The sequence below is a fragment of the Pelodiscus sinensis genome, chromosome 3 (assembly GCF_052426305.1).
Source record: "Pelodiscus sinensis isolate ZL-2025 chromosome 3, ASM5242630v1, whole genome shotgun sequence".
Lineage (NCBI taxonomy): Eukaryota > Metazoa > Chordata > Testudines > Trionychidae > Pelodiscus > Pelodiscus sinensis.
The window spans coordinates 12146200-12170990 of record NC_143054.1 but is presented as its reverse complement, the minus strand read 5'-3'; the positions used below and the strand labels follow the sequence as shown (position 1 = coordinate 12170990).

Below are 24791 nucleotides of genomic sequence, written 5' to 3'. Positions count from 1 at the left end.
GCTCAGGGCTCAGGGTCAGGGTCTCACTGGACCACCTTGATTTTCATGCAAACCTGCCTCTGGGTGGCCAGGCTGGCAGCTATCCTGCCCTAGACGGCCACTTTCCTGTGCCTAGTGCGGAGGTCGTGGACGTTGGAGGCTTCCCCCCAAACCTCGATGAGGTCAATGATGTCCGCACTAGACCAGGCAGGCGCCCGCCTCTTGTGCCCCGGGCAGGCTCCTGGGAGATGCCAGCCTCGTCCCGGGAAGAGGCGGAGGGCTGGGTGGCAGAGGATGGCTGGCTCGTGCTGGGTCTGCTGGCTGGGTGCTGGCAGGCTTGCACCTGGCACGGGCACCGTAGCCAGACCGTGCCCCTTTAAGGGCTCCGGGGCCGGGAGGGGGGCAGACGAGTTTCCCTGGTGGTGCCCAGAGTGGCCACCAGGGAAAGCTGGGGAGGGCTAGCCTCCCACTAGTTTGAATTAAGTGGCTACACAGCCCTTAATTCGAACTAGTTAATTCGAACTAGGCGTTAGTCCTCATAGAATGAGGTTTACCTAGTTCGAATTAAGCGCTCCGCTAGTTCGAATTAAGTTCGAACTAGCGGTTTGTATGTGTAGCGCCTATCAAAGTTAATTCGAACTAACGGCTGTTAGAACTAAGGTGCCACAGGAACCCTCGCCGCTTTTGCAGATTCAGACTAACACGGCTACCCCTCTGATACTTGGGATATCTTAGCTGCACCAACCCATGTAATCCTAGGTTCTATAATCTTATGAGGAACACAAACTGGTATTACTTAAACATTAGCAAGACAAAAGTGACTAGCCAACTAAATGACAATGGTTTGTTTTTCAGGACTTGTTCTGTACTCATCACAGATTATATTCCTTTTGTGCTGCCAATCCAGTAACTAGACCTGCCTACTCTTGGCACTTCTAGAATGTTGCCATACCTCCCTAACATGCCTTAAGGGTTGTTGTTGACATCAGGAATTGAAACAAAGCCTATGCTTCCAGTTGCCAAGATATTGCATCCAGCTGGAGACATCTGTCTGCTTCTGATTCATAGCTGGAGCCAGGAAATGCTATAGCTGCAGCTGTAATTTGGAAAGAGCAACAACACAGTCCTTTTTTTGTTATTTTGGAAGTCAAACATCACATTAAAGGGCTCAGTCTGGCTCCTGTGAAAAAGATAGCTTGATTTCAGTGTGAGGTGACTTGATGGTGTCTAAGTATGTACGTTTGGAGAAAATATCAGATACTTAAGGGTTCTTTAAAAGTGAGAGTCATAACGAGCACCAATTACTGGAGGTTCAAGCCAGACACTCAAATTAGAAACAAGACGTGTTTTTTTAATAGCTCAAGGGATTAAACATTGGAATAAGCTACCAAGGGAAGGAGGCTTGTAGCTATCTAAAAAAGTAAAAGGGATACATGCAGGAAATGGAAGGAGAGGCACGACACCAAAGAACTATATATGGGGATAGTGCAAGCTCAGGAAAGCCAAGACAAAAAAATGAGTTACAGCCGGCAAGGAATATTATAGACAACAAGAAGGGGTTTTCCAAGGATGTGAGACAAAAAAGAAAGCTGAGGGATGGTGGGTGTCCTGGCAACTGAAGAAGATAGGATGTCAGAGTTTCTCAATTGCTATTTTGTTTCACTTCTTCACACAAAAAATAACATGTGACCAGATGACTAGCAAAGTTACCATAGACAATAAAGGGGAAGGGATGCAGATTGGGAAAAATAAAAAGCACAGATCTTCTGACCAATTTCAATTAATTCAAGTCAGTGGGGCCTGATGCTATTCCCCCCACGGTATTGAAGGACTTTACTGAAGAAATCTCAGAGACACAGGCAATAACATTTGGAAATACCTCAATAACAGAAGTCCCAGAAAACTGGAGGAGGGCTAACATAGTGCTCATGATTAAAAAAGAGGGAAAAGAGAAGCTAGGGAACTATAGACCAGTCAACCTGGAATGCTACTTGGGCACTGTATAAAATATTCCATTTGTGAATACCTGGAGGAGGAAGGGGTGGGTGATCGCTAGCAGCCATAATGGATTTGGTAAGAATATGTTCTGTGAAACCAGCTTAATTTCCTTCTTTGACCAGGTAACAGGTTTGGTAGATGAGGGGATGCAGCGGACATAATATACCTGAACTTCAGCAAAGCTTCTGACACAGTCTCACATGACATTCTCATAAGTAAGATGGAGAAATGTGGGCTCAGTAGAACTACCATTAAGTGAATACACAATTGGTTAAGCAACTTCAAACAAAGAGTAATTATTAATGGAATGATGTCAGATCACTGGGTGGTCTCAAATGGACTTCCTCAGGAATCTGTTCTGGCTCTGGAGTTCTTTCACGTGTTTATGAATAACCTGGATGTAGGAATAGAGGGCATGCTAATCAAGTTGGCAGATGTCACATAGCTATCAGGGTGTTGCCAATACTTTGGAGGCCAGAGCTAAAATTCAGAGGGCTCTTGATAAATTGGAGAAATGGGCTACAGACAACGGAATGAAATTCAGCTATACTTAGGGAAGAAAGTGCTATAGTGTAAAGTGTAAAGTGCTATACTTAGGGAAGAAAGAACCAAAAGCACAAAGGCTGCATCTAGACTGGCATGATTTTACAGAAATACTTTTAACGGAAAAGTTTTTCCGTTAAAAGTATTTCCGCAAAAGAGCGTCCAGATTGGCACGGATGCTTTTGCGCAAAAAGTGCTTCAGCATTTTAGCCATCGGGCTTTCTTGCGCAAAAAATTAAGGTGCCTATCTACACTGGCCCTCTTGCGCAAGAGGGCTTATCCCTCAGTGGGAGCATCAAAGTATTTGCACAAGCACTGAATTCTTACATTAGAGCGTCGCTCTTGCGCAAATTCAAGCGGCCAGTGTAGACAGTTGGCAAGTTTTTGCGCAAAAACGGCCGTTTTTGTGCAAAATCTTGCCAGTCTAGATGCACCCAAAGTGAGAATGGGAGATCACTGGACTGGCAGGAGATGAGGCAATGGATTCAAACTACCACATAGCAGATCTAGATTAAATCTGAGGAAAAGTTTCCAAACTGGACAAACAGCAAGACAAAGGAACAGACTCCCTGCTGGGTTGTGAAACCTCCTTCACTGGAGGTTTTCAAAAGGAGGCTGGAGAGCCAGCTGTCTGGGACAGTTTAAACACAACAAATCCTGGTTCTTGGCAGGGAGTTAGACTGGATGATCCTTTCTAACCCTATGATTCTATAAGTGTGTTTTATTTTTATTATCTCTACAGAAATAGTATTTCTGCTTTGTAATCTGAGTGAGCTATATATTAGAAGGAGGACAATGCTGCAAAATAAGACAATGCTGTCACTATACCAGACTTACCAGCAAGAGAGGAAAATTCTTCTCAAAGGATACCTTTTGGTTGTAGGCTATATTTACTCCTAAAGAAGGATATCACAAAGGGCTATCTGAAGTAGAAAACATGAATTAGCCAGAGCCCGTTAGAGGGAGATATTCCAATTAAAGAGGCTTAATTTGTGATCTACATCAGGCCATCAAAGGATTAGTAATAGACCTCTTACCCCAGCTGCATCTTACAGTTCTCCACACCCTGGTATTCAAATATCCATGTCTCCTCCAGCAGACAGACAGTTACAGGGATTCTGTTTTCACTATTTCTCTCAGATGTCCCAGACCCGTGGACAGGAATTCCAGGCCCTAGGACAACACATCAATGGGACCACTATCCCCCTGCCTCAGTGGGTGCCACAAGTCATCCCAGTCTCTGCTCAGAGAAACCCTGAGTACCACCTCTCAGTCAGAGGCCCTTCTGGTCAGTCACTCCCTCATCCTCCGACGGCCTGAAGGTGCCCCTCCCACCCTTGTTCCCCTCTTTGCCCCCCTCAGCCACTCCCACAGTCCTGTGTTCCCCTTTGGCACCTTTCTCCCAGCTGTCCCTGCCTACCCTCTGCTCTTTTTGCCTCCCTAACCCGGTTCCTCAGGTCTCGCTCCCTGCAGTCCTGTGCCCAGCTCTGCGCCCAGATCTCAGCTCACTCTTTCCAGCCTGGCTCTCCCCTCCAATCCTACCTGGCTCTTCCCTCTCTGGTCACTCTGCATTCCTCCCTCCCCTGTGCTGCCACTGCCGCCGCTCTGCCAATTTGAGCACAGGGCACCCTACCCCGCTCTCACCTTGCTGCCTCATGGAGCCAAGCTCTGGGGCTCCTCACAGCTGCTGCAACACTGCTAGAGCAGTGCTATCAAAAATGACTGGGTCAGGACAGCCGCTGCCACATGGCAACCCTGAACACCCTTCATTCCACCAGGCCTCTATACAATTTCCCCTTTTGCCCCTGTGTCGGCAGGCCTGAGAAGTCCGATAGCCACCAGAAAGCCTATAGAGAACTGACAAAATGTGCCAAGAAGTGGGCACCCACTCATTTTATTCTTAGGCCTATTGGGACCATGTCCTGCTGCCATTACAAACTTCTTATGCAATTTTGGAAAACTTAAATCTTTCACCTCCTTTCCTACAAAGTGAGGGCAGTAATACCTTTCTTCCACCCTCTCTCAGCGTTCTTTATCTAGATTACAAACTCCTTGTGCTAGGAGCTATCTCCCAGAATAAGTATGTACGGTGTCAAAAGAACCCCAATCTCTACTGTAAGACAAAAAATAAATAATGCAGAACTCCCACCGGATGCCCCGGGGTTCTCACATGCAAAAGGCCTACCGAATCTGCCCAGGGCCTATTGTTAGTCTTCTCACAGGCACTCTGCATCCCAACATGTTCTTGGATATGTTTTAAAGCCCTTTGAAGTGACTCCATGAAATTACCACTAGAAGTTGAAATTACCACTAGAAAAACCTGGGATCATATCATTCTGAGCAATGGATGTTTTAACAGCAGTGATGTGGCACCATCTAGTGGCACCTGATTGAGTTTGCATACAGCGAGGTGAAAAATCTGGATCTACTGAAGTCAATGGGAGTTTAGTCATTTAGCATTTCTCTGCATCCTCTCTCACTGCAAAATGCGTTCGGTGCACAGAAGGCAATAGGTACGCTACCTTGGAACAAAACCTTTGAGTGTCCTGGTTTCTCTCTCCTACAGTAGTGCTCATCTTATTTAAGGTACGTCACTTATTTAAAAGAAAACTGCACCCATTTTATTCAGATTCCCCAGAAATCATCTATTATGCCAATTGTGTCTCTGCTAATATTATGCAGATGCTTAGGTACCATGGCAAAAGTGACATCTAGAATGTTCCTGGAAAGGAAACATGCTATTATGTCCCTTCTTCCATAAAAAGATCATGTGTCCCTTTATATTAGGAGATGTGGGCTTCCTTGCCTTGTTTAAATAGCAAATCAGATTGCCTGAAGGCGAAGTGCTCAGCCTAGCAGAAAAAGGCACCATCAATGACAGAAATCAGTCACTTACCTTGTTAGCCAAGGATTGTTTATACCCTCTCCCAAGCTAGAGGCTCTGCATTGGCTTGCTTCTCCCACACCTGGTGGCCTTACAAATCCAGACTATAACACCTCTGCCTTGGAGTCTCCCCTACTCATAATAGGAAATACCCTTCCTAGTCACATCATCTCAGAAGGGTTGCTGCTCCCACACTTATCTTCCCATCCTGCAGTGGCTGAAATCTCCCCTGATCATGGATTCCTTACTTTATGGAAGCAGGCTCCTCACCCGTAATGGCTCCCTTGTCCCTCAGCTGTATACATCCCACCATACTGGTGGTCTGACTGCCTTGTCATCATCCATCCAACCCATAAACGGGACTGGGGAGTGCCGCACCTAATGGGCCCTTAGCAACAAATGCTTGTGCATATTTACCCAAAGACCTGTGGGCCATACATACCTCCCATGGCTGCAGGCTCCTCATCTATGGAGACTTTTCCGACACCAAAGAATCATTCCTGCCTCCTGGTTTCTTCATCTTTCAACAGCAGATGCCTCTCACCCTCCCTTTTCCTCACCCTGCTTTGGTAGGACCCTCCTTCCTCTTGCCATGGTGCTGGGTGCTCTCCGCCATGAATTGCCTGCTGCTTAGATGCTCCATCCACCATCCTTGCTGTTTTTGGCTGCCCAGAGACTCCATGGGCCATGGCTGGTGCCAGGGGCGGATATAGGGCAGGGCAGGGCAGGGCGAGCGGGGCGGCTGCCTTGGGTCCCGTGCTTCAAGAAGCCCCACGCATGCACCGTGGCGCCACCGTGCATGCGCCATGGCAAAGGGGGGCCCCGCGAAATTGTGCTGCCCTGGGCCCCGCAAAATGGTCATCTGCCCCTAGCTGGTGCCATCCCACAGGCAGCAGACTACTTAATCTAGGGGTAGGTGAGACTAGGGCTGCTGTTGCAGATTTTGGTCCTGCCATGGTGCTGGGGACTGGACTCGATGACCTCTCGAGGTCCCTTCCAGTCCTAGTGTTCTATGATTCTATGATTCTCCCTTAGGTGTGAGGAGAATGAGGAGGAAGAAGACCCACCAACCATACTGATTTGGGCATGATTTGGGCCTCGAGAGGTCATCCAGTCCAGTCCCCTGCCCTCATGAATTGGTCCATCGTGCCCCTGCTAAAGTAGGAAGAGACTATCCAAGATGATAATCTGTCAAGCTCATTCAACTGCCTTTCAGCTCTTACTCCCAGGAGCGTCCTTGGACTGGGATTCTCCATGAGGAAAGAAGGGGAAGGCCCCGTCCTCATTCACCTTTCTTCTCTATGTGGACTGACTGACATTGCTCTTTAAAGAACAGCAGTCTCTTCCTCCCTCTGTGTGCTCAGTTACTCACTCAAGATGGCTCCTCCTTTTGGCCAATTTCTCAGGCCTTTAACATCCACATTTCCACATCAAAACCTATGTATGGAACACATCCAGCCCACTTCATTAGCCTCTTTAACATGGGTCCTATAATTGACAGGTTTCTTCTGCTGTTTAATTAAAACTCATTATTTCAGAATAACTGACATTATTTTGAAAAAACATAGTGCACGTCTACACTGTAAGCCTAATGTCAGGCTGGGGGACTTCTTACTCTGGCTCGTGGCAACCCTCGTTTCTCGAGAAGTAAGAGCAGTCAAGTCAAGTCAAGAGTGTTCTTCCTTCAACTTCCTAGTGGGTAGACAGAGCCAAAACCCGAATTAAGCTATTTTGACTTCAGCTACGCAATTGATGTCACTGAAGTTGCATAGTTTAATTTGACTTTAGTTCTGTTGTGTAGAGATGTACTCTATAGTGCCATGGGGCTACTAATTCTTCTCAGAATTGGTGAACAGTATAATTGCCACGGTTGAGTTACCACACAGCTCTAAGCAAGAAGATTTTATTCTTAAGGTGAAATCATTCCAGAGATGACAGTAAAAAAGGCAATAAAAGAATCTGCATGTGTTCTAATAAAGTCACCAGAGATCACCTCAACACTGACATGAGCTGTGTCAGGTGAGGAGTCCCTCAAACCGCACACAGGGTTTTTTTTTTTTTTTTGTGGTTTAAGTTCATCACACCCTTTGCTCACAAAAAGCACCCAGACTCATGGAGCCTCAATAGGCCAGGTCCTTCCCATCCTATGCTATGGACTTGGGGCCCTACGCATTAGCTGGATCAGGAAAGAAGGCTCTGAGTGACTTTTAAATTAATCTATTTAGCAAAGTCTTTTCTTTGTCTGCTGTTCCCTGGAGAATTCAGGCTGAACCAGCATATGTGAGCTTCTGCTCAGGTGGTGGTAGCTCTCTGGAGATATTATTAAAACCTGAATGCATTTATCCAAGCTCCTTGAGGGCTGTTGTCTCCCTACCCCAGTGAAGTCCATATAATCCCTCAAAAACAAATCAACCTTTGCATTTTTAACACAGGGAACTCCTAAAATACTTAAACTTAATTAAATAAGCTTTGCCCAGGATACCGTCATCTCTGTCACTGTGGGCCTAGGCCCCTTCCCACCTGTGCACATGTACAAGATCAGATAAGGGTTGGCATCCCTTCCGCACTGTGGGTACATTTACACTTGCTCCCTATCTCAAGATAGAGATGCAAATGTAGGTGACCGAAATTGCTAATAAAGCGGGGATTTAAATATCCCGCGCTTCATTAGCATAATCTCGCCCCGCGCTACTCTGCTCGCCAGCTGATTCGAACCAGGAAGTGTGCTCTGGGACGCGTTAGTTCGAACCAAATCCCTTGGTTCGAACTAATGTTACTCCTCATTTTTTGAGGAGCACATGGGCAAGATTATGCTAATGAAGTGCAGGATATTTAAATCCCTGCTTCATTAGCAATTTCGTTCGGCTACATCTGCATCCCTATCTCAAGTTATGGAGCAAGTGTAGACATACCCTATGAGCTTTATTTCCTCAGTGTGCTGCTGGCAAAGGCCTTACAGAGATTGCTGGTACCCAGAACTTTATGTGACTATTACTTCTAGAATCCTTGATGGGCTCGTGTTCTGAGCTCTGCAGTTAGCTGCAAGACTGCAGGGAAATGGTGAAACTTGATACTTTTTTCAGAGGAAAACCATACTGATTGTGGTGTCTCCACATTGGATCCATGCCCTTATATGGATGATATGTCTACATTTGCTCCCTATCTCAAGATAGGGATGCAAATGTAGGCGACCAAAATTGCTAATGAAGTGGGGATTTAAATATCCCGCGCTTCATTAGCATAATCTCGTCCCCGTGCTACTCCGCTCGCCAGCTGATTCGAACCAGGAAGTGTGCTCCGGGATGCATTAGTTCGAACCAAATCCCTTGGTTCGAACTAACGTTACTCCTCATTTTTTGAGGAGCGCACGGGTGAGATTATGCTAATGAAGTGCAGGATATTTAAATCCCCTCTTCATTAGCAATTTCGTTCTGCTACATTTGTATTCCTATCTCAAGTTAGGGGGCAAGTGTAGACATACCCTATGAGCTTTATTTCCTCAGTATGCTGCTGGCAAAGGCCTCACAGAGATCGCTGGTACGGAGAACTTTATGCGACTATTACTTCTAGAATCCTTGATGGGCTCATATTCTGAGCTCAGCAGTTAGCTGCAAGACTGCAGGGAAATGGTGAAACTTGTGATACTTTTTTCAGAGGAAAACCAGACTGAACTTTGATTGTGGTGTCTCCACATTGGATCATCTTATATAGATCATATTTGAAATTATAACGGCGGTATCTTAATCCCAAATCATTGACATAATCAGTTCAATTTTTGCGTATGAAAACACAGGAAGAAGGAATCCTATTTGCCTGCCAACTCCATGCTAAATATCAAGACTTTCTCCAGAGCTCAAGACAGTTTTAAAATGAAAACACCCTTTGTCCTTGATTGTCACATAATTCCAAAAGTACTTCATGCAGTGTGACAGGTGAGATTAAATAAACTACCCAGCATCTGTTTTTGAGGTGTAGAATTTCAGGGGGGACTTCTATGGAAAACATCACTCATAAATTTCTGTCACACGATGCCATCCCTGCAAAAAAAGGTGTGGTTTTTGTATTGAGACAGTTAACTCAAGACAAAAGCCTAGTGGAGACAATGTACTATAGTTTTTATGTCAACATAGCTAGAAAAAGGGAACTGGAGATGGGAGATATAGGTTTGACCTCAGTTACCCAGAATTTAAAATAAGACGTGCATTGTTTCCACTAGGATTTTACATCAGGACAGTTATCTTGATATTAAAATAATCATAGTTTTCTCTCCCGGCCAGCTGAAAACAAACACTCAAAATTGTTGCACTTTTCCTGCTCTTTAGAAATTGTTTCTCCTCTCTTCTCATTGTGCTCCTCATGTTGTAATTTCTCTAATAAGTTTAAGGTTTAGCATGACTCAATTTCCACACACTAGCTTTTCTTTCTTAGTCCAAAGGCCACTTGATATTGGCTATCTCCAAAATATGGATATGAACATGAACACACTTAGGCTATGTCTAGACTGCAAGCTTTTTGTACAAGAAGCTTTTGTCGGAAGAGATCTTCTGCAAAAACTTCTTGAACAAGAGTGCATCCACACTGTAAAAGCACATTGAAAAAGTGATGCGCTTTTGTGCAAAAGAGCAGACTGCCTGGATGCTCTCTTGCAAGTAAGCAGTGATTGCTATGAACAGAATGGCCACCAGTGCACCTGTGCTTTTTCCTCTTCTCTCTTCTTGTGCAAACTCCCCCCCCTTTTCCATCCACACATGCCTTTTTGTGCAAGAAGATTACCAATTATGCAAAACCCCCTCTGATCTTTCGATTTCTTTGCACAAAATGCGCTGGAGGTGTGGATGCTCTGCAAATTTTTGTGGAAAAATGGCTGTTTTTCTGCAAAAACTCTATAATATAGATATAGCCATACATTCTATATCAAAGCAATGCATATATAAGCATTGGCCAAAATACCTGCAAAAGATCAGGCCTGGTAGACACCTTTCCATCATGATGTGACTCCACAGGAGTAAGGAAGAGCTTCGATAGTGCAGACTCCAGAAACCTCACTTTTTATACATGAGAACAAACAGATGATGTCACTGCTGGTTACTGGACCTTAGCTAAAGAGATGAAACAATTAAAGGCTGACCTGTGCCCACTTCAGGGTTTTCTTCTTTCCTCACTTTGCCATATTTCTCCCTAACTGCTCGATTAAGCATTCTTTTAAACCAGTGATCGCCAACCTTTTTAAGCATAAGATCACTTTTTGAATTTAAGTGCAATCCAAGATCTACCTCAGACCTAAATATCCTTTCCCCACCTCCTTGGTGCTCCGTGTCCCGCCTCCCTCTGAGGCCCCGCCCCTGCTCACTCCGTCATCCCTCCCTCCTCCATCCTCATTCACTTTCACCAGGCTTGGGCAGAAGGTTGGGGTGCAGGTTCTCGTCTTGGGTTAAGAGTGTGAGAGGCTCTGAGCTGAGCTTGGGGCAGGCAGTTGGGTTGCAGGAGGGGGTTCTAGCTGTAGGGAGGGTGTTTGGATGCATGAGAGCTCAGGGCTAGAGCAGGGGCTTGAGGTGTAGGAGGAGGTTCATGTCTTGGGTAGGGGTTCAGGATGTGGACTCCAGTTGGGCACTGCTTACCTCAGGTGGCTTCTGGGTGATGGTGCAGTGGGGATAAGGCAGGCTCAGTCCTGCCCCAGCCCTGCACCACTCCAAAAGCAGCCAGAAAACTCCACCCCAAGTCCTGTTGTGCCCCCTCTTTGCTCTGTGGAGATAGGATACAGGGTGGGAGAAGATGGCACATTGACATCAGCACCCTCCTCTCCCTCCCCTGCCCTGCACATCAAGCAGGAGGCTCCTGGGGGAACAGCTCCAAGGCAGAGGGCAGGAGCTGTGCAGCAGTGGGAAGAGGAGCAGCTGAAGTGCTGGCACTTGATAGCTATGTGGCCAAACCAGTCAGAGGCTGTCAGAGGCCTCACCTGTCAGAGGCTCCAAGATCTACTAGTAGATCCCGATCTACTGGTTGGTGACCAGTGTTTTAAACAAACCATATATAACCAATGATTCGCTGCACCTGATGACCAACTAACCATATTTTCTTTATTTCTATTATCTCAGTCCAAACCTTATATAATGCTGGCAGTGTAACACAAACACTTTTTCTCATTAATTTTTTTGATAACGTGCCTTAAACCTATCACCCTTGTTGACATCCAAACTCAGTTTAAAACCACAATTCACCGACACCCAGGTTAGATCTATATTTCTATACAACCTCCCCCCCTTTCAACTTAATTCCAACTAGGATTTATACTGACTAGCTAAGTCTAATATCCTCAAACTCTAGTCAAGACAAGGCAAGACAAGGCATGTGCTAGCTTGGTTTAGTTGAAGCTGTCTGGTAGCCTACCTTCAACGCAACCTGTTTAGCATATACTAAGGTACAATTGCTCTAAGTTTTAGGTATTCTTAATATTTAGGGACAGAAAGGACCATCATGGTCTTCTAGTCTGACCAGCTACATGAGATAGGATGAATAAACTTACTCAGCCATTTCTTCATCAAGCCCATGACTTTTGTTTGAGTGGCAGCATCTCTCTTAGCAAGACATCCAGTCTCGAATCAAAGACTTAAAGTGATGGGGAATCCACCACCCTTCCTGGCAAGTTGTTCATAAATTATTGGTCAGTGTTAGTCTGAGCAACATACTTGATAAAACATACCATTAAATCCTACAGTGCAATACCTGCATCACCTTCCCTTTCATCCACATGCACAAAGGAATATTATCTCCTTAAGCAGTCAACTCAACCCTTCAAATACAGACTGCCACAAATCCACAGAGCTCTCATGAGAGAAACTGTTCTTACTAAATCTCCAAAGTATAACATGGTTACAGGAAAGCAGATCTTCAGTTCTATTCAAAGGTCACCTTTCCCAGGTCACAACCCTAGGAGTCACTCTGCCCTAGTTACTTAACCCCCGTTTCTAGGCCTCGCTTAGTTCTCTCCCATAGCCCCATGACAGATCTCCCATGAGAGGGCTACTTGCAACTTTTCACTACCTCAGGCTTCCTCACCAGCAAGTCCTGCCCCTGGTCCTTGAGACCTCCCTCGAGGGTCAGCCCCTTGTTTTTGGACCAGGCTTACACTGATCATGATTGTTTTCCCCCTTGCTCCTAAGGCCTCTGCACAAGTGTTCCTGCAACTTGGCAGGGCTCCCCAGTCTCCTAACCCATGGTCACTGAGGGTACGTCTACACTACAGCGCTAATTCGAACTAAGCTAATTCGAACTAACGCGTCTAGAACTCAAAACTAGTTCGAATTAGCAAAACGCTAATTCGAACTAGCAAGTCCACATTGAGTGGACCCTGAACAGGGCTTAAGGATGGCCGGAAGCAGTGCCGGCAGGGCATCAGAGGAGGACTTAGAGCGTGGAGATGCTGTCTCAGGCTAGCTGAGGGCTGCGCTTAAAGGGTCCCGATCCCCACCCCGGACAGACAGTTCTAAGGGGTGCCCCGCTTGCAAAGCAGTCCTGGCTTGGAGTGCCCGGAGTACCCACACTGGGCACATCACACCACTCGGTCATCAGCCCGGCTGCACTTGCCTCAGGCTGCCATCTGGGAAGAGGGGGCAAATGGGGGGCTGCAGGAGAGCTTCCACCCCCAGAAGCCCGCAGAGCCAGCCCAGTCCTCCCCATCGGGGGCTCGTACCCCATTCCTTCCTCACCTCCTTCCACTTACCCTTCCCTAGCCCCCCTTCTTATTGATGTACAAAATAAAGATAACGTTTCTTCCAACATTGACTCTGTCTTTATTGAACAAAACTGGGGGAGACTGGGAAAAGGAGGTGGGAGAGGGGAAGAGAAAGGCTGGGAGAAGGGAGGGCAACTAACATGATCAGGGGTTGGAAACAGGTCCCAGATGAACAGAGGCTACAGAGACTGGGACTGTTCAGTTTAGAAAAGAGGAGATGGAGCGGGGACAGGATAGAGGTCTCCAAAAGCAGGGGTTGGGTGGAGAGGGTGCATTCATAAAAGTTCTTCCTGAGTTCCCCTAAAGAAGGACTAGAGGACACCAAAGGAAAGGAATGGGTAGCAGGCTTGAAACTAGTAAGAGACAGTTCCTCTTCACAAAGCAAAGAGTCAACCTGTGGAACTCCTTGCTGCAGGAGGCTGTGAAGGCTACAACTAGAACAGAGTTTAAAGGGAAGTGAGATCAAGTCATGGAGGTTGGGTCCATGGAGTAGTCTTAGCCAGGGGGTAGGAGTGGTGTCCCTGCCCAAAGTTCGTGGAAGGCTGGAGAGGGATGGCACGAGACAAATGGCTTGGTCACTGTCTTCGGTCCATCCCCTCCAGGGTCCCTAGGGTTGGCCGCTGTCGGCAGACAGGCTGCTGGGCTAGATGGACCTTTGGTCTGACCCAGGACGGTCATTGTAAGCTCAGGGCTCTTGGTCGGGGGTCTCAGTGGACCCCCTTGATTTTCATGCACACCTGCTCCTGGGTGGCCAGGCTGGCAGCTCTCCTGCCCTAGACGGCCACTTTCCTGTGCCTAGTGCGGAGATCGTGGATGAGGTCCACGATGTCTGCACTAGCCCAGGAAGGTGCCCGCCTCTTGCGGTCCAGGGCAAGCTCCCGGGAGCCGCCAGCCTGGTCCCGGGAAGAGGGGGTGGGCTGGGGGACATCGGGTGGGTGGTTCTGTGCCGTGCCAGGTGCAGGGTCTGCTGGCTGGGTGCTGGCAGGCTTGCACCTGGCACGGGCACCGTAGCCAGCCCGTGCCACTTTAAGGGGTCCGGGGCCGGGAGGGGGGCTATAGAGTTTCCCTGGTGTTGGCCAGAGTGGCCACCAGGGAAACCTGGGGAGGGCTAGCCTCCCACTAGTTCGAATTAAGGGGCTACACACCCCTTAATTCGAACTAGTAAGTTCGAACTAGGCTTAATCCTCGTAAAATGAGGTTTTCCTAGTTCGAACTAAGCGCTCCGCTAGTTCGATTCAAATTCGAACTAGCGGAGCGCTAGTGTAGCAGCTATGAATGTTAGTTCGAACTAACGTCCGTTAGTTTGAACTAACATTGTAGTGTAGACATACCCTGTGTTCCTAATGCTTTCATAAGAACATAAGAATGACCATACTGGGTCAGACCAACGGTCCATGCAGCCCAGTATCCTGTCTGCCGACAGTGGCCAATACCAGATGCCCCAGAGGGAAGGAACACAACAGGTAATCCTTACATAATCCCTCTCCTGTCACTCACCTCCAGAGAAACAGAGGCTAGGGATGCCATTCCTACCCATCCTGGCTAATAGCCATTGATGGATTTAACCTCCATGAATCTATCTAGCTCTTTTTTGGAACCCAGTTAAAGTCCTAGCCTTCACTCCATCCTCTGGCAAGGAGTTCCACAGGTTGACTGTGCTCTGAGAGAAGAAAAACTTCCTTTTGTTTGTTTTAAACCTGCTGCCTATTAATTTCAGCTCTTACCTGCCCTTTTCTATCTTCCTCTTGATGTGGCCCAGAAGCCTTCTCCTAAACCCAATCAGAAGGCAGCTAATAAGTCACAGGTGCACTGGACACTACTCACTCTTAAAGGGGACAGCCATCCTGCAATAGATGTGCTTTAGTTGCTTGGAAGTCAATAGCTATTGTGCATACATATAAGTGCTGTCCTGAGCATAGATTGATTTAGGCTTGTGCTTATCTGCTTTCCTGAATCAGGGCCATTATTATTATTTAATAATATTATTTGATGTGAATGATGCTTGGAAAACAAAGTTATTTGACTGAGCAGATGATAATAGAGAGACAAAAAGGGAAAACTGGAATAAACTCAAAAGACCCAACAGCAAACTACATGTTGACTGCAGCTGAACCATGGTGTTGTGCTCTTTTTTTTAACAAACTGGGACTATGTCTATACTATGGGGCTTTATCAGAAAAAGGTACACAAATTGCATTCCACAATTTGCTTACCTTTTTCCAATAGTTTTTTTGAAAGAGGCTTTTCTGAAATTTGGCCCATTTGACCATATTTCAGAAAAAAAAACCCTCTTTGGAAGAGTCCTTCTTCTTCACAGGAGGAGCAAGACAGGGCTTCTGAAAGAGCGCATCTGCTCTTCTGCAAAAAATAAGGGGGGGGAGGGCGAAAGAGCAAACGTGTTCCCTGGATGCGGTGGAGTTTTTCTGGGATACCGAAGGAAAACCAAAGTTTGTCTGAGAACCCCACAGTGTAGACATAGACTGGGGTTCTTATTTCTTTTGCTAGCTGTTTCCTGGGCCCTTTCTCTTCAGTCAGGAGCTCAATTTTTTCTGCTTGCCTCATGTGGGAAGAAAACAAGGTGTCGTGATCCTTCACACAGACTTTGATCCAGGACAATCTGTGCCTTACTGTTGGATCCTTTGTGTACCAGAACATGGTGCACTGACAGATTGGTGCTAACTTGTCAAGGATTCAGATTTGATGCACAGTAGAAAATACTGATAAGGGACAACTGTACAAAACATGCAAGTATAGTAGCTTTAAAGAGAGAGAGCTTCATTCAATCTTGCACTTTTTGTCAGGGAGCAATCATCAAAAAGATGTATTGGCATACCCAGAAGATTTCTTCAAACCACAGACAATCTTCTAGCAGACATGGGGGAATACAATGAATGTGGTCTGAAAGTCCGTACTTGTGTGAATGTACCTTTAAGGAAAAATATTGACAAATACAGTTGGAACTGTAGACAGGAATTGAAACTAGCTATAGCACTCCAAACAGTCTCAAAGGGATTTGGAATACAACCCTGAGGAATAGCCGTTTGCTGAGGTGGGGGAGTTATTTGGTATGGCGATAACCCCACCACATCAGGGAAACCTGAAGGCTGTGTCTACATTGGCACCCCTTTCCGGAAAAGGGATGCTAATGAGACCAGTCGGAATTGCAAATTCCGCAGGGGATTTAAATATCCCCCACGGCATTTGCATTTACATGGCTACCGCTTTTTTCTGGCTCGGGGTTTTGCTGAAGAAAAGCGCCAGTCTAGACGCGATTTTCCAGAAAATAAGCCCGTTTCCGGAAGATCCCTTATTCCTACTTGAATGCTTGAAAGTAACAGATTTAAAAGTAGCAGCCCCAGCCTGAGTAGAGTCTACAGCCAGGTAGGAAGCCTTGACCTTCCCTGGTCCAGCAAACTCCGTGGTTCAGCATCATTCAGGTGTTGAGGGTGCCATCCATCCCATCCCCATTATCCCATCCTCTGTGATTTCTGCTCCATGCATCTAATAGAGTGGTTTTTACCCATGAAAGCTTATGCCCAAATAAATCTGTTAGGGTATGTCTACACTACCCCACTAGTTCGAACTAGCGGGGTAATGTAGGCATACCGCAATTGCAAATGAAGCCCGGGATTTGAATTTCCCAGGCTTCATTTGCATAAGCGAGGCGCCGTCATTTTTAAATCCCCACTGGTTCGAACCCCGTGCCGCGCGGCTACACGCGGCACGAACTAGGTAGTTCGACATAGGCTTCCTAGTTCGAACTACCGTTACTCCTCATGGAATGAGGCTACACGCGGCACGGGGTTCGAACCAGCGGGGATTTAAAAATGGCGGCGCCCCGCTTATGCAAATGAAGCCCGGGAAATTCAAATCCCGGGCTTCATTTGCAATTGCGGTATGCCTACATTACCCTCCTATTTCGAAATAGGAGGGTAGTGTAGACATTCCCTTAGTCTTTAAGGTGCCGCAGGTCTCCTTGTTGTTTTTTATAAATCTTATGTTACTTTGTTAAGAAGGAAGTGTGTTAGTTGCTTTGCTCTACAGTTTAGAGTCAGAGTGTACTTTAAAGCAGAAACTTCAGTGAAACTTTAATACAATTTCATCGGGAAGCTGCTATATGAGCTGGCTTCATTACACATTCAATCACACCAACATCACTTTTCAAATACTATCTCTTACAAATGGATGTTGTTAACGTCCCCGACAGTAAAGACACGGCATGTGATTTTCATCAATCAGAGGAGGCTTAATAAATCAACGAGTACATTACAGCTTCACGCCATCTTAGCACCTTCATCATAGAATGAAATTAGCAGAGCAAATACACTGGCTAATTGTGAAATATGCTAATTACCAGCTCAGCCCACAAAATAAGGCATGAGTGATGTGTGATGAGCTTTGCATAGAATCACGAACACTTGGAAATGCAACATTTAAATACAGTCTAAAACTGCTTAGGCAGAGGGAAATGGAGAGTAAGCGACAAGAGAAGATATACAGCTGAAAATGGCTTTTTTGTAGGAAGTTTGAAAACTTTCTTTTGTGTTACTGAAGGGACTTATGGCTAAGGATAACCATTTTAAATGTAGACTAATTGGCTACCAGTCTGCGGCAATGTTGCCCAGTGTGGTGTGAATAATTGGGGTAAAATTCTTGCTTGGTATAAATAGGCTGCTTAACCAGAAGTCAGGAGCTTCATTGATTTATACCAACAGAGAATTTAGCCTTTTGCAGGGAAGAATTTAGACCTTTCTCATCATAAATGATACACTGTTGACAGTCTTCACTACTTAGAGTTATTCCATGGATGATGCATGTGAACATATTTCAACCTAGAGATTTGTCCAACGTTCACTGCAGTTACTGTGTGGAGTTTTTCCTGTTTGTAATTTGCTATGTGGGTTGTAGAATTGCTCACCCAAATCACACGGTATTTTACCTACTATTTCTACTATTTTTTCACCATGTAGGTATGAGACAAAAAGAGCAGCCAGGCAGGGAGGCATGGCAATTCACTGAGATAATGGTGGATTTGCAAAATCAAGGCCATCCTAAGTATGTTTTCTAGTTGACTACATTGATCCTGATGCAGTTCCTTACACGTGGGAGGTCTTCTGCATCTACGCAGAGGTTGTGGCTGCCAGGCTGGAGCAGTAGGGTTTGTGGAATGAGCTTGCATCTGTCTCAGACAATTAGTGATACTTAAGTTCATGATTTGGATACCTGCCCCCCTATAGTAAACAACCACAAAAGATGACTCTTTAGTCACAGTGTTCCTAACCTAATGCTGAATAGCCCCTTTCCTTCTGAAACCCCACACAGCAGCACTGTCTTTTCCAGAAGTAGTAGCCTCTTTCGAAAAAGAGCGTCTAGACTACAACCAGTATTTTCGAAAAAGCAAGCCACTTTTTCTAAAGAGAGCACCCAGGCAGTCTGGATGCTCTCTTTCGAAAAAGCACAGTTTACATTACATAGCGCCTTTTTTTGAAAGGTAAAATGAGGTTCTCCACGGTCGAAAAAACAACTGCGGTCTTTCGATTTGGATTTCAAAAGAATGCAAAAGCAGTCTAGACAGAGGTAAAGATTTTTCAAAAAAAAGGCCACATTTTTCGAAAAATCCCTGTAGTCTGGACACACCCTAAGAGTTTTAATAAAATCATGGCCCATTTTGTTAAATTTCACAATCTTGGGATTTTAAAAATAGCCAGTTTCATGGTTTCAAGGTTTACATTTGAAATTTCATGATGTTATAGCCCAAGGGGGCCAAACTGGGCTGGAAAACTATTGTAGGGGGACACAGGATTGCCACTCTTACTTCTGCACTGCTGCTAATGGAGGCATTAAAAAGTCAGCTCTAAAGCCAGAGCTGCTGCTAACAGCCATGCAGAAGGGAGCATCACAATTGCAGGTTGCCATCTCTTTATTGGGGGAAGCAGGGCCGACCTTATGGATGGGCAATGCCCAGGGCTCCAGTGGTATGAGGATTAGGCCTTATAATTGAGACCCTGCAGGACCAATCAGCCTGGTAACTAATATGTCCTGTTCTCAGCCTTGCCTCCCTTCAGGAAGGCTTTTCAGACTGGTTCCCAGCCTTTGAAGGAAACTTAGCTTCACCACAGGGTTTGAACTATTATTTCCCTCTCATAACTACACAGGATGTGTGTGTGTGTAATATGCGGCTTATGTCCTTCCTGCAGCAGGGGCTGTTATTAGGGGAGCCCAGGCCTTCCTGCCATCCATCTTCCCCCACCGTGTCAAGTGCAATATAAGGTAACAAAACAAAACAAAACAAAACAGAGGACTAATCTACCAGCCCCAAATGCTCTCAGCACATTGTGTGCAAGTTTGGAGGAGAGGGGCTACCTGGGCCCCGAATTTTCCTTTAACCTTTTCAGACTCAATGTGGAGTTTGTACTCGCCATCATAGGCCTAATGGACCTGAATCCTTAGGAGTAACTCCCCCGAGTTCAGTGGGGTAACAGCAAAGTAACGCTGATGTGACTGGCAGGAGAATCAGGCATCGAGATTTCTACTGCTCTCTGTGTTAAAGGAATCTAAAATAAAGTTTTACGTCGATACAAAGAAATGTAGTTTGTCTAGAGTAACGTGACATATCCCACAGTGGCTTTCTCCTGACAGATTGCAGTAATGCAATGTGACAGCTGTCACTGGGTAGCATATTAGTATAAAACAATGTAAAAAGGGATGATATTCTGGAGCCATCGGTTCAAATAAAAAAAACCCTTTTTGTTGAGGGAGTTTGGAAATCTGTCTCCACTCTACTTTAGGAATTAGTTCAGAATTAGTTTTGAAGCATTTTCATTCCGCCTGCCAACTAGCCTGAAGACCACCTGCTGTGAAATAAGGGAGCGCAGACCAGCCGTTATGATAGCAATAGCCATAAGTTTATTGCTTATTGGTACTAAACTTAAATCTTAGTAATTTTGAATTACTGAGTTAACTTAGATTTATGGAGATGCAGGATCATTTAGAACTGCAATCATTCCAGAAGGTTATATTATCTAAACCAATTTCCTTATAGTGATGCAATTGCAATACCATAGTTACGGTTGTATCAGCGTTTCCATTATAAACTCCTATTTTCACGGTTTTATAATTTGACCATAAAAATTCACTCCTAGTTGAAAGATCTGAGCCAGAAAAAGAAATAAATATCTATGTATCTATATCTATATCTATATATCTCCAAATTTGAAAGAAAAGAAAATCTCGGATCTGTTCAGCCATTTTTTTATACAAACAACAACCAACACCTCAAAAGAAGTTAACTATTTCACATCCTTTCTGGTACTTCTGCTGTACATTGGACAGGACTTTGCTTTCCAAATGAAAAATGGGTAACTTGACAGTGGACTATGCACCATTGATGGGGGAGCAACAAAAAATTACATGGAGAACCTCAGAGTTGCATATATTTGGAAAATGTCAGCTACTTATGGGGAAAAAAAAACCTTCCCTGGATTTTTAGAATCATATAAGTTAGAGCTGAAAAAGTCTGGTTATGTAATTTATTCCTTGTTCCAGCCAGCACAAGAGTGTTTCTTATAGGATAGTCTTCAGATCTCTAGTTTAGCTTCAGATGTCACAGGCAAAGGGGCTTTAACATACACTTTTATTCTACGTATAACTTACACTGGCCTTATTTATACACAGAGAACATGGTCCTCAGCATGGATTCTATCATTAGAATTTTGTATTTCAGGAGAGACGCCTACTCCATGGCACTAGCCCCATAGCACCAGATCTTGCACTGAAGAGATTACAGTCTGACGAAAATGACAGATACTGGAATCATTGTTATCCTCATTTTACAAATGGGGAACCAAAGCACAGAGAATTGAAGGCCCAGATCTTCAACGGTATTTATGCCTGTAACACTCTGGAATTATCTTGGCCTTTGTGACTTGCGCATGAAATCTGTGCCCCAGATTACATGCCAGTGCCTTAACCACAAGAGTATTCTTCCTACCAAGAGAGCTGGGAGAGGAGTCTTTAGCGTCAAAAGCACAAGTCCCTAAGGGTACATGTACACTGCATGGCTATTTTGAAATAAACTATTCCAGAATAGTTATTCCGAAATAGCTTATTTTGAAATAGTACGTCTACACTGCAGGGAAGTCTCGAGGGCTAGAATCGACATGGCTGGAAAAGAAGACTGTCCCATGGGGTTGGTGCAGTTTTCGACCTAATGAGCCCCTAGCTCGATATCGGGCTAAAGTCATAGAATCATAGAATTCGAGAACTGGAAGGGACCTCGAGAGGCCATCGAGTCCAGTCCCCTGCTCTCATGGCAGGACCAAGCACCGTCTAGATCATCCCTGATAGATGTCTGTCTAACCTGCTTTTAAAGATCTCCAGTGATGGAGATTCCACAACCCCGCTAGGCAATTTATTCCAAAGCTTAACCACCTTGACCGTTAGGATGTTTTTCCTAATATCCAACCTAAACCTCCCTTGCTGCAATTTAAGCCCATTGCTGCTTCTCCTCTGCTGATAGGACAAGGAAAACAATTTTTCTTCCTCCTCCTTGTAACATGCTTTTAGATACAGGCAGTCCCCGGGTTACATGGATCCGACTTACATCGGATCCCTACTTACAAACGGGGTGAGGCAACCCCCCACTAGCTGCGCCCCCTCCCCAAGCAGACCAGGGAGATGCAGAGCGGCTTTTCTCAGCAGACACCTCAGCTGGAGAATAAAGGACTGAGGGAAGTGAGGTGTGGGAGAATAAAACTGAGCTCTGGAGAAATGTTTGGCTAGAGTTTCCCCTACAATATGTACCAGTTCCGACTTTCATACAAATTCAACTTAAGAACAAACCTACAGTCCCTATCTTGTACGTAACCCGGGGACTGCCTGTACTTGAAAACCACTATCATGTCGCCTCTAAGTCTTCTGTTTTCCAAACTAAACAAGCCCAGTTCTTTCAGTCTTCCCTGAGTCATGCTTTCTAGACCTTTAATAATTTTTGTTGCCTTTCTCTGGACCTTCTCCAATTTCTCCACATCTTTCTTGAAATGTGGTCCCCGGAACTGGGCAAAATACTCCAATTGGGACCTAATGAGCGCAGAGTAGAGCGGAAGAATGACTTCTTGTGTCTTGCTCACAACACTCCTGTTAATACATTCCAGAATCATATTTGCTTTTTTTTGCAACAGTGTCACACTGTTGACTCATGTTTAACTTGTGGTCCACTATGACTCCTAAATCCTTTTCAGCAGCACTCCTTCCTAGACAATCAGTTCCCATTTTGTATGTGTGCAAATGATTGTTAGTTCCTAAGTGGAGTACTTTGCATTTGTCCTTATTAAACTTCATCCTGTTTACTTCAGACCATTTCTCTAGTTTGTCCAGATCATTTTGAATTTTGATCCTATCCTCAAAAGCACTTGCAACCCCTCCCATCTTGGTGTGATCTGCAAACTTAATAATCATACTCTCTATGCCATCATCTAAATCATTGATGAAGATATTGAACAGAACCGGACCCAAAATAGACCTCTGGAGAACCCCACTCATTATGCCCTTCCAGCATGACTGTGAACTGTTAACGGTTCTCAGAGAGTAGTTTTATCCAGCCAGTTATGCACCCACCTTATAGTAGCCCCATCAAGGTTGTATTTCCTGTTTATTGATAAGAAGGTGTTGTGAGACCTTGTCAAATGTCTAACTAAGGTTTAGGTGTACCATGTCCACTGCTTCTCCCTTATCCACAAGGCTTATCCTATGAAAGTAAGTTATCTGACTGGTTTGACATGATTTGTTCTTTACAAATCCATGCTGGCTGTTACCTATCACCTTATTATCTTCCAGATGCTTGCACATGGATTCCTTAATTTCTTGCCCCATTATCTTTCCTGGCACAGAAGTTAAACTGACTGGTCTATAGTTTTGTGGATTGTTCTTATTCCCCTTTTTTATAGATGAGCACTATATTTGCCCTTTTCCAGTCTTCTGGTGTCTCTCTTGACTTCCATGATTTTTGAAAGATGATAGCTAAAGACTCCGACATCTCCTCTGTCAGCTCTTTGAGTATTCTAGGATGCATTTAATCAGGCCCTGGTGACTTGCAGACATCTAACTTTACTAAGTAATTTTTAACTTGTTCTTTTGTTTTAACTTCTAAACCTACCCCATTTTCAATAGCATTCACTGTGTAGGCATCTTGTCACCATCCGTCTTATTGATGAAAACCGAAACAAAGAAGTCATTAAGCATCTCTGCCATTTCCTAGTTTACTTGTTATTGTTTCTTCATCTTCACTGAGCAGTGGGCCTACCCAGTCTTTGGTCTTCCTCTTGCTTCTAATATACCTGTAGACCATCTTCTTGTTCCCCTTTTATGCCTCTAGCTAGATTTAGCTCGTTTTGTGCTTTTGCCTTTCTAATCTTGCCCCTGCATACTTGTGTTGTTTGCTTATATTCATTCTTTGTAAGCAGCAGATACCTGTATCCTCTGAACACTCAGAATTACTAGGCCTGTTGTTGTGAAACTAACAGTAAACACCAGCTTGTGTGATTCACATAAGATCGTCACCTTGCTTATCGCCACAGTGCTGAAATATAGTTACAGTGAAAACAAGAGTAAGTTTAATATCAGACTAGAGATTCACGTAATGCGAAGGAATGATATCGGAATCAAATGATTACATGTAAAACAAATCATAATGCACTTTCTAGAGACTATACTTAACCAACAGGTTGATCTCCTGTCTAAACAAACTTATCTCACTAAAGTCCTTTCTAGCATTTTCAGCGAAGACTGGTTGAGATCCCACTTTCGTGAATCAAGTCCACTGTCTCTTAGGAAGTAAAGTGAGAGATGTGCCGGTTTCTTCTCTGCCACCCTCCTTCCCCCCCAAAATAGAAGAACGCAAACCTTGGAAATGTACCTTAAGATATGATTTCTCTCCCTAGCTTTTTTCTCTTTTTGTTAGGTTTTTTTTGTAGGTCTTAGAGTCCTTCATTTGCATTCAGTGGTGCAAGTCGTATCAATGGCAACCCAAACAGAGGGCCTTGACAACATCGAAGGCCTTGAAAATATCAGAGATGAAGTTAACAACCAGAAAACTTTGCAGACCACAGAATCGACAGTGACTGTAAGAACACGTGAGAAATCACGACCAATTTGTACAAGAGTTATCATCAACAGCAGTTTTAAGAACTTGCTGGAGTCAGAGGACCCCTCAACAAAACAAGATCTGAATGCTAATGACTCAAAAGAATATGATGACTTTGATAATTTGTCATATTTTTTAAACACTGTTACCACTGCCACCCATTCTGCCACTAACCCTGAGAATCCAGTGAACCATCACTCTGAACTGGATAAAGTGCTGGTTGAACTGCCGAATGACAAACCTGCATGTCCCTTCTGTAAAGAACATGTTGGAAAACCAACTGCTTTGAGCACCCACCTTAGAACATCCCACGGTGGTAATCCAGTAGCATTCCAGTGTTCCCTATGTGGAATAACCAATGAAAAAGTGCATAGCATATTATGCCACGTTCCAAAATGCAAAGGGGCTGGAACACTTAAACCTGAAGGTGACTGGATTTGTGAAGATTGTCACTCCTGCTTTTCCACCAAAAGAGGGCTTTCTCAGCACAAAAGAATTGAACACCCTGAAATGAG

The 24791-nt window shown here is 44.8% G+C and overlaps 1 protein-coding gene across 3 annotated transcripts in view; it reads right to left on the bottom strand.

The window, feature by feature from the left end:
* LOC102443713 (cysteine-rich venom protein helothermine-like) overlaps positions 1-11547 on the bottom strand; it is a 45180-nt gene extending 33633 nt beyond the window's left edge. Inside the window, exons 1-2 of one of the 3 annotated variants that reach the window (XM_089777009.1) lie at positions 11023-11547; positions 10355-10503 (exon numbers count right to left, since the gene is read on the bottom strand). Coding sequence is in view for 1 of the 3 variants with exons in the window: in XM_089777007.1 (XP_089633133.1) it covers positions 10533-10638 (106 nt within the window). In the remaining 2 variants the exon portion in view is untranslated. The other 2 variants (XM_089777007.1, XM_089777010.1) reach the window with 2 other exon arrangements.
* Positions 11548-24791: the final 13244 nt, after the last annotated feature.